Source organism: Trichosurus vulpecula, chromosome 2 (genome assembly GCF_011100635.1).
Source record: "Trichosurus vulpecula isolate mTriVul1 chromosome 2, mTriVul1.pri, whole genome shotgun sequence".
NCBI classification, from domain to species: Eukaryota; Metazoa; Chordata; class Mammalia; order Diprotodontia; family Phalangeridae; genus Trichosurus; species Trichosurus vulpecula.
In genome coordinates this window covers 188785650-188796435 of record NC_050574.1, presented here as the reverse complement: position 1 = coordinate 188796435, position 10786 = coordinate 188785650, and the positions used below count along the sequence as shown (strand labels likewise).

At 41.0% G+C, this 10786-nt stretch overlaps 1 protein-coding gene across 1 annotated transcript in view; it reads left to right on the top strand.

Annotated features, from left to right (window-relative positions):
- The first annotated feature begins 3074 nt into the window (after positions 1-3074).
- Positions 3075-10786, top strand: part of FLT1 (fms related receptor tyrosine kinase 1) — a 194570-nt gene continuing 186858 nt past the window's right edge. Inside the window, exon 1 of the mRNA XM_036744332.1 lies at positions 3075-3450. Coding sequence (XP_036600227.1) covers positions 3387-3450 — 64 coding nt within the window. The 5' untranslated portion in view covers positions 3075-3386. The remainder of the gene's footprint in view (positions 3451-10786) is intronic.

The following is a 10786-nucleotide window of genomic DNA, read 5'->3' as shown; positions in this document are numbered from 1 at the left end:
GTTGAATTTGATTTTTCCCATTGGTACTATCAGTGAGAAACCTACCTCATCTAGTTTAGATGATTAGTATTATAACTTTTTCTCATTCAAGTCCATAAGTTCAAGACAGCATAAACAAGTGGAAAACTTATTGGATCTGCTAACAGAGGACCCAGGTTCCAATCAGAGCTCTGTCACTAACTACATGTGTGATATTGTGTCTGACTCTTCATGACCCCATCTGGCAGTTTTTTTGACAAAGATGGTGGTTTGCCATTTTCTTCTCCAGATTATTTTACATATGAGGAAACTGGGGCAAATAGTAACTTGCCCAGAGTCACACAGCTAGTAATCATCTGAGGCTGGATTTGAATTCAGTTCCTTCTGACTCTTTGCTTAGCACTCTATCCACTTCACTAACTAGCTGCCTCAACTATCTGTGCACCCTTGGGCAAATCAACTTTTCCCTCTGTGTTTCAGTCTCCTTATTTGTAAAACAAGGGAGTTAAACTACATGAGGTGTATCTCAGATCTTAGGCAATGATCTTCTGTGTATGAAAGAGGTGTTAGCAATACTTTCATCTTATATCTCCTTATATCTAAATTGCAATGAAATCACTAACCAAATTTTATAGTAGCTATTACTATTTTAAGTTCATGTGAGAACATTGCCACTTACTCAAGTGCCTTGATATAGATAAATTGTGCTGTTCATGATTAAAAATCTGCATTTGGTGTAGTGGGGGAAAATGGACGTGGAATCAAAGGATTTGGGTTCTAATGCTGTCACTGTTCTTTAATTCCTGGGTTATCTTGGCTACATCATTTAATTTCTCTGTGTAACAGTTTCTCCATCTGTTAAAAATACAAAAGTTAGAGTAGGTCATCTCTGAGGGCTCCTGAAGTTCCAAACTATCACCTTTTCAAATGTTTACACAACTGTGAAATTTATATAGCTATATACTGCAACAGAAAGCATAGATGTCTGAGTCTCAGCAAGGATTTGAAACTTTTCCTTTGTACATTTAAACTGCTATGTAAGGGTTTCCAAAAGGGAGTACTTTTACTGATGTCTTAGATCAATTTATCAAATCTGATAGTTAATCCACCTGGCAAACACTTGAGCTGGCTTTCCAAATAACCTAAAAGAAGATTCATTTTTGGCAGCAGATTAGAGAGTTTTTTCTCCCTTGGTTCAATAGTAAAATGGTATTACAAATCTGTAATAAATTATTGATGAGTTGTGAGATATACACATGTATATACAAAATATATGTAAGGAGAAATGACCAGGAGACAGATTTTGAGAAGACAAAAGTAGAAGGAAGGGAGAAGATCAGGGAGAAAAGAAAGCACTCAGGAGAGGATTCTTAAGAGTGGAAAGAAGCAGAAAATAAGGCCGACAGTGATCCCTAACTTTCTCTCCTTTCTCTCTGTCTCAGGAAAAAAAAAGTGAGCCTTTGGTAGGTAGTTTTCTCCAAAACGTTTAGATTTCATGTGGTGGTAATTTCTAAGTCCTGTTCCTTTTGACGTCTTTCTCAGTGACCTTATATCACTGACTTTGTCTCAGTGACTTTGTACCAGTCTTCTGGGGGCAGTCCAGCTGTGTTCAGGAGGCAGAGATTTGCTGCTTTATTAGAACCATTATATTCCCATTTATCATAGTCCTCCTTATCTAGCAAAGCTCTAATGAGGCTTTTTTTTTTTTTTTAACTGAAGAGTATTTCCATACGGTTTCGAGAAACGTGTTCAAAATGCTTTCTGCTTTGGGGATTGCAGATGCATAATTTGGGAGCATTTGGGAACTGGTGTCACTGTAAATGACCTGGTGTCTTACACTTCATTTGACCCATGAATCCCAACAGAATTTAGTTAAAAAAATAACAAAGGAATTCTTCTTGCAAGGAAGGACCTAGGAGAATCTGTCCTTAATCAAGGCATTTGATAAAGATCAAGCCACTTAGTTCTCACAGGCATCTGTGGACAGCCCTTTCCTTTTTACAGCGATTATGGCATTTCGGCTTTTTGAAAGTAGTGTTGCTGGGTTCAGTACATCTTTGCGGACTGAAGGAGAACCAGATGCTTCGCTGTCTTCTTGAATAGAGCCCGCTCACATAGAAGGTACCCCAAACGAGGCAATTTGGCACGTTGGGTTGTCCAGTCCTAGCCAAAGCACTGGCCGCCAGTTCTCGCTCCGGGTTCCAAGCCTACAGAGTACGTCACCCAGCAATAGTAGATGATACTTATGAATAACCGTAATTTGGTTGGAGTGGAAAAGATTGGGGGGTAGAGTGGAGGGTGAGAGTGGAAAGAAGACCAATTGTTTCAATTAAAATGTGCCAAGGATACCCAAGTGTTGCGAGGGTAGATTTGAGAGGGAAGGTGGAAGGAGCTTAGCAGTCACTGCTGGGAAGCTGAAGGCTGGGAATAGGGCAGTTTGGATTTTCTGAACATTAGGAAGGGGGGAGGGGGAAATAAAGAAGAATGGTGAAGGGGTCCAAAGAAACCAAGTTTGAATCTGGCTTCATCTTTGCCGTCGCCTCTTTGCAGTTTCTGTCAGGTTCCTAGTAAGTTGGAGGTAGAGAGAGGCTGTATGAAATCTCCTGCTCCGGGTGTGACTGGACTGGACCGGACGGGATGAGATGGGTATAGAGGGCGGGGGAAGGAAAGACCTGTGTGCTGGCTTCTTGGGCTGGATGAGTGTTGGAAGCGCAGCTACCGGCTGCCCAACCCTCCTCCCTCTCCTCTCTTCTCCTGTCCTCTAGTCTGCTTTCCTCTCCTGGACCTCAGCGAGCAGCAGAAAGGCCGGGAAGTGGGTGCGTCGCTGCAGGTCCCAAGAGGAAGAAAGAAGTGGGTGGGGGGTGTCCTGGAGGCGGATAAAAGGGGGTGGGGGACCCCTTGACGTCACGGGAAGGAGGTGCCCAAGGGAGGAGGGAGATCGGATGGGGGAAAGGTTATAAATCGCCCCCGCCCGTTGCTCGGCTCCGAATTGATGTCCGCAGGAGGCTAAAAGGAGCGCACCCCGCGGACACTCCCTCTTTTCCTCCTTGGCGGCGGCGGCGGCGGAGGCAGCAGCAGCGGCGGCAGCAGCAGCAGCAAAGACTGCCGCGGCTGCGGTGGCAGAGGAGAGCAGCACGCGTCCCGTAGACGCCGCAGCGGGCTCCCGGGGCACTCGGCCAAGACGATTGGAGGCAGGCGCGGGTTTGGGAGTTAAGAATTGGATGGTTACGCTTTTCCTGGGCCCGAGCAGCCACGCTGCCTAGCGCGACGGAGAAACTTTGAGCACCAGGAACCGAAGGCACTGGCGGAGTTGAGCCGGAGCGCAAGGGGGCCCATCCGGCTTTATTTATTGGCGCCTCTGGGAAAAGAAGGGACAGACATCTACCCACCTTGCCGCGTCCCTTACCATGTTCAGCTGGGTGGTCACCGGGGCCGCGCTCTCGGTCCTACTGGGCTGTCTGCTTCTCACAGGTAAGAGTTCCCGGCCGGCCGCCGGCCTGCCTGCCAAGGGCAGTAGTGGCAGAAGGACTGGAGGATGGAGAAGGGAGGGTATACGGAGAACAGGGGAAGAGGAACTGAAATGAGGAAGAGTAATGGGTTCCAAGCCACTTCCAAGAGAAAACCGGAAGGTGAGGTTGCTGGGATATACTGGGGCGGCAGGTGTGGAAGTTTGAGAGGCCACAAGTAGAAAGGAGGCAGGCAGGCAAACTGGGCAGTGAGACAGGGGACTCCTTCTCCGTCTCAAAACTACTGAACTTGCGCCTTGGTTTCCGCTCCTAATTGTCTATGGAGCTGGGAGTTGTCGCAAGTCATGAATCAAGGGTGGTTGGCTCTGGGACCTCCAGTTCTCAAGAGCTGAGTACCCAAGTCTCAGTGGCCCGTCTCCCACCACTCCAAACCCCGGAGTCCCTGCCCCGCCTCCCTCTCTTCTCCACCTGGCTTTTCTCAGCCCCAAGGGGAGCGCCGTGGCGTGGCGTCCAAACCAGGGATAGCGTGCTCCCTCCGGGCTTAGGCTTGGGGCTGCACATGGTACGGGGTTACGGGTTATCTCTGGACTTAGTCGAGCTAATCCAGAAATTCTCTCTGAGCTAAATTAGGTTGGGTTGGAAGTTGGGACACAGGGAAGGAAGGGTAGGAACCAAACCCGTTTAGTTTGCCAGACTCATTACTGGAGGAGACCCAAATGTTTTTCCAGAGTATCTAAACTTCCCCAAGACCCCAGACTTAGAATTGGATCAGAGAAGGCAAGAGGTCTCCGTGGTTCTGTTAACAGTGCCTGACTGATCCCAGGAGTTTTTACTGAAACTGTTAGTCGTGTCATCACTGAGCCGCGGCTGAGTTTGTCAGTGGAGACAGACCCCAGCGCTTGGAGACCTCAACCCGTTATCTTGTCTTAGGAGTACTGGTTAGTTCTTTCTCAACTACTGTTAAAAGGAATGATTCAATTGCAATCCTAGTCAGAAACGAAAAGTTCCTTGCAGACTTGGTTACTCTTCAGTATTACAGCCCCAGACTCATATTTTTCACTGAACTGGGCGACATATACTTGCTTTAAGATTTCAGAGATCCTCAGTTTCACTGGTGTTGGTACTCCCCACATCAATGCAGAATGCAACCCAGCAATACCTTAGCAAAGTATATTCATAAGTTTCCGTGGCGAAAGGGAAAAATAAAATTATCACTTGGTAGCCAAGCCACTAATGATATTCTCCAAACTTAAGTAGGCTGGTCCCCGGAGGACAGTCTGTCCCCATCTCTAGCTTGGATGAATTTATATTCCAGCACTTATATTCTGCCGGCATAGCCTTCAAGAATACCAGGGTCACTTCTCATACTGTCTTTTTAAGCAAGAGGAGTAGAAGTAGGATTTTAGTGGTGGAAGGAATGAATAGAATTCAGTAAATGGCCAAATTCCTTCTTAGAAGTTAGATGTACAAGTTCATCTTTGAGATCAAATGCATCTCCAAAATCAGTACTTCTAGGGAATTAAAGTCAGGTGGCCAGAGAACTTGGGGGTCAAGAATGTAAAGGAGAGTTAATGTAATGAATGTAAAGTCCCAGACTCTCAAAGAAGGTTAAGACAGGTTTGGGGTTATTTGTGCTTTACTTCTCCCTTTCCAACATCTAAAGGCTGAAGGGATTCTCTGGCTTCTTGGAGAAGGCAAGGGGCCCACCTCTAAGAGACTCCTTTGCTTGGCAAGAAGAAATAGTAAAAATCAATATGAAACTTCATAGGGAGGGGTGTCAATATAGCAATATAGAGGAGGGGATGCTCATTAATCTTAGACCCAGATAGAAGGCAGTAACAGTTGAATATTCTCAGTGGGAAGACTAGACTGTCAGATCTGAATAACAAGTAATAATTCCAATTAGACTGGTTAAACTATTAAACTGGGAGCCAGGAATACTTTGTTAGGTCTAAGAGTGCTATAAAGGTTAGGGAAATTCCCAAAATAACTGTAGTATATTGAACATTCTGTTTTGTGCTCCTAGCAACATCTTTTTCTTTTCCAAAAGTTGTCTGTTACATGAAGATCAAGTTCTATTTGCACTCATTAATTAATCACTTAGAAAGAATCGATCTTTATAATTTGTATAGATATTGGGCAGCATCCCCTTTTAAATTTCACTAGTTTTACTTTAGGTGGCCAGAAATATTGTGTCCTTTTCATGTCTTTAAAAATATATATTCAGTGAGAAGAATTTGCAACAAAAAGTTGTCATGGTGAGGGACTATGTTATTTCTTACTTTTAAAAACTTGCGGTCTCACCTCTGATCATCATACCTGGTGCAGCATGCTCCAAAGTTTCTCTAGTTGGCTTTGCATCTTATGGTGTAAATATCAGCTTTGATTTCCCATTATCTTCTTCTAACACCCTGGAAAACAACAAAAATAAAAAAGAATAGGATATCTCTAATAAAAGAATAGAAAACCTCGAAAATCCTAGTACATTGCAACCTTGTATACGAGTTTTTTTTGATGGCGTGGTTTTTTTCTTTTAAAAAAATTAGAAATTTTCTTTCTTTCTTACCATTAGCTAAAGGTTTATTTCCTAACCTTTCAGGTATTACACCTGGAAATAAAAGATGGAAATATTTTATTTTTATTTTAAAGTTAACCTTTAAAGAAGAAAGATCCTGGAGATGTTTATAGTTTTAAGGCTATATATGTTTAGCTGATACTGAATGTCAGATACTAGAATTGAGAATTCGGTGAAGTCAATGTGGGAAACTATAATGAATGTTCAAGTAAATTAAATACTAGATTAAAATGAACCATGATTTCCAAATCAAAAGAGAACTAAATTTTAAGGTTGGAGTAATTTTTGCTCTGTTTTGTATATTAACTGTCCCTTCTCTCCCTCATATACTAATGGAAACAAAAAAGAGATTCCTAAGATTTGAGTTGAACTTCAAAAACTGCACACAACAGATTGCAGCAGTTCAGTATCTTGTAACCTACACTCTTTACAGGTGTTTCATAAAGGCATCTCTCTCCTAGAAGTTGATTTGTGCTTTAGTTAATGCATTTTACAATGTCATTAATCCATCCCACAAAAGGAAAGCTCTGGGAAATGTATTTAAATGCCCTCTTCTTATTAATTGCACATTTGAGATTTATATTTCTGAGACTTGTGTCTATGATATCATTAATCTATAAGCCATGCTTATCCTGCCTTGCCACATAGAATGTGGGCAGATCTTACTCTATGCTTCACTTTTATGATGGGTTCAAATAATGGCCATGCAAAGGTGACTGAAACACTTTGTTATAAATTCTAATATTAAATGATAGCAGTAGTTTCTTCTCTAGTATGTAGAAAAGTAACATTTTCTTAAGTATAGACTCACTCTCTGTCTCTGTCTCTCTCTATCTGTATATACTTCAACTCTGGGGAGGAGGAGGGAGTAGAATATCATAAAAGTTCACATATTTGATCTCAAAATAACTTTCTAGTTAGAGTTTCTTTGGGGTGGGGTTGGGGGACTGAGCCTCTAATGCCAAGTTTAGTCTACATTGTATGGCTTATCTTATTTTTAAAAAGAGAGTGCTTTGTTCTACCTTACAGTATTAAGGAAGCTTTCAAGACATGACTTCATTTACTTTGGGGACACTATTATAAGTGTTGAAAATGACATGTTGGAGAAAATGCTTTTTAAATGGATTAAAAAAGGATTAAAAAATGGATTAAAAACAATGTCATTAAAGAAACGCATTCTAAACTACTGTTACCTAAATACCAAAGTTTTTATCCATTTTTACTGTTTACTTTGATTGGGGCATTTTGTGTTTGAAAAAGTAAAATTTTAATCCTAAGGTTTAATATAATATATGACAAAGTTATTCCCATTAACATGCATATTTTCTTTTTATATTAGCTTTGCACATATATAGAATGAGGAGAGAGATGGATAGAAAATGACTCAGTCATGGGAATCAAAATGTAATTCAGTAGTATTAATGAAAAATACCCATGTTGTTTGAATACTACTTAAAATTTTGTCTTTCAATGTATTTGTCACTAGGGGAAGACCAACTGAGATTCAATCAGATTTTTAACTTCAATTTAGAAAAAAATGTTCATGACTATTGGATATTTGTTTTGATACTCTGAGTATGGTTCAGATGCTTCAAAGGACAGAATAATCTACTCAGTGGTCATAATGTTTTAGGGAAGGCTGTGTGGGAAGGACAACATATCATGCCTGCTGCTTTCCAGAACAATTGTTCACTCCTCACACTCTTGGGTGGCTTGGAAACTGCAAGCTGCTGCTGATTAAATTACTGGATTTTATGCCAGGCTGAGAGAGTGAAAGGAAATAAGAGGGATAGGAGTAATTGAGGAAGGACTTGAAAGGAAGGGCTCTGGCTCAGCTTGTGGGACTGCAGTGGGGTTTCATTAAGGAAATGGTTCCATTGAGTCTGCTAGAGATAGTGGGTTCGATTTCCTGCATCACAACTGGGAGCAGGAAGAGGGGATACAGCAAGACTGCCTGGGGCTTTCCCACTAGGCTTAGGAAACCTGACAACCCAAAGGCCATTTCTTCTCACAGAGCCAACTCCTCTGTTGCCGCAGTGGATGCTAAAGTTCCCTCATAGACCTGGGTATTTTTCTTCTGGGAAAAATAAGACTTTAAGAAGTGGTAAGAATTCCTAATTTGTAGTTACTTAACAACACATGGAAAAGTATGGTCAGGGATAAACATTTTAGGACAAAATATTTTTAGGGCATTTATAGTGGGAAGAACACTGGATTCTGAGATAGGAGACCTACATTCAAGTCCCAGATTTGTTATTTTAATCTCTCTGTCCCTCAATTTCCTGATGTGTAAAATGAGAGAGGACAGAAGAGGTTTGAATTAGATGGTCTTTAGGGTCCCTCCCATCTCTAAAAATATAATCCTTTTGAATAGTTTTGGCTGTCATAAGATAATGCTTTGATTGTCACAGAAGAAATTACTGTCCTTAGCTTCCAAAGGCCAAAAATAAGATGAGCTGTCAATTAAGATTAGTTTGTGATGCCTTCATTGCTGTTGGTAACTTTAGAATAGATAGTTTCAATGAAGATTTTTTTTTTGCCAGCTGAAGTTTTCGAGATAGGTTGTTATCTTCCTAAGAGAACACTGCTCATGCAAAGAAAGCATAATCATAGAATCTTAAAACCTGGAAGGAAGAACCTTAGATGTCCAAGAGCCTTATTTTATAGCTGCAGATTGATGCCCGGAGAGTCTGTGATTTGCTCGGGGTACCACAGTTAAGAAGGAACCTTTGAATGACAGCTCTTGTTTAAATATAGCTTATTAATACCTTTTTTTAAAAAATTCAATAACTTCCAAATTCCAGCATACAGATATTTACTACTCAAATGAAATTGACTCAGGAAAATAACTGACATTTCTGTAAGAAACCAGTATGTAAGATAATAGGCACAGTGAAAGAAGTTTCCTATGAATAATAATTACAATATTGGGGTACCTCTGCCTTAGGCATGTAGGTAGCTGGATGGAACAATGGATAGAATGCTGGGCCTGGAGTCAGGAAGACTCATCTTCCTGAGTTCAAATTTGACCTCAGACACTTACCAGCTGTGTGACCCTGGACAAGTCAATTAATCCTGTTTGCCTCAGTTCCTCATCTTTAAAATGATCTGGAGAAGGAAATGGCAAACCACTGCCAAGAAAACCCCAAATGGGGTCACGGAGAGTCAGACATGACTGAAAAATGACTCAATAACAAAAGCCTTAGGCACCTTGTGCCAACTGACTTCTTGAGTAAACAGGGGTATATCATAAAACAATCCTATTTCCCAGTGCTGATAGTAGGAACCCAAAGTTGAAAGGGTGGCTAGCTCTGTACTTTCTCCAGGTTTGTGCCATGGGATCTCTGATCTGGAAGCTCCTCTTTGGAAACTTATTAAGAAAGAAGTGAACTATATCCCCTTAACTTTTCTAAGGAAGAAGAAAAGAGTAGGTAAATGAAAGAAGGTAGAGGTATGCTAGCTTTTCCTTTTACTTAAAAGACATTACATTTCTGGAACTTTGCTACCAGCAAAGAATAGGGGAAGCCACCTATGTCTCTGGTAAATCAGTTTAGCAGGTAGGATAATGATCATCACAGAATCCTAAAAATTGGAGGCTAGTATAGATCCACTAAGTCAGAGAGATAGCATGGCTTAGTGTGAAGAACAATAGATTTCGATTTTAAAGACCTGAATTCTAATTCCAAGCTCCGTGTCCTACTCCACAGGTGACTTTGCTAGAAGCAAAACAAACAAACAAACAAATAAATAAATGACAAATAAAACCTTTAACCTCAAATGTAAAATTATAGAGATGGAAAACAATCAAAACTAAATGGAGTGAAATTTTAGTGACCAAGCTTGAACCCAGTGGAAAAATATGAGAATGCGCTTCCCTTCTCTACTTTGCAGAGAAGCAATAGGGTTATGGAACATTGCATAGAATGTCAGACTCAGTTGATTTTATTCTTCATTATGGGTTATACTTTTACTCATCCCAAGATTTCCATAACAACAAATGGTCAGCTTTTCAGTACAAACATTTTACTGATTTTGCCGTGAGGCAGCAAGACCTGGAAGAACACTGCCTCCAAAGATCTCAAGATGAGCATCACACAGAGGGTGATGGAAAGGCATGTAGTAGTTGTGAACAGGCTGCAACATAAAGCTAAAGAGAAATTTCTGAGGAAGAAGAATAATGGATATTATCAATGAATTATTTGACAGAGAAGATAGACTTTCATGTAGTAAGAGTGAGGTATGGACAGCCAGAATACTCTACTGGTACCTTCAAGATGTCGGGAGAAGGCCCTCAGCACAATGAGGGAGACACTCTGTAGAAAACTTTTGGAAAGACATTGAACAGGAGGGGCAATCTGCATCATTGGAGGGAATTCCTGGAGTGAAGTGATCACAGATCTATTTGAATATTTTGTTTGCTTTTGTTATAGAGATGCTCTCTCTGGCAGGATTAGGTTAAGAGACATATTTTGGGAAATGCAGATGATAAAAAATAAAAGACATTAATACTTTTAAAAAGGTGATAGTGTTAGGCTAGGTAATCTTGATTTACATTTTTAATATATACACAGTCCTATGGCCATCTCTCCCATAACTTGACTTGGAAATAATTCAGGCTGCCTAAATAGGGTGAGAAGGACAATGTGAGACAAAAATTCTCCTAAACAGAGTATTCAACCCATATGGGCTTTGAAATAACTCATGCTTCCTTCCACCAGGTTCCTTTTCAGAATCCTGTTTCCTCTCCTTTAAGGAGCTTTCAGAT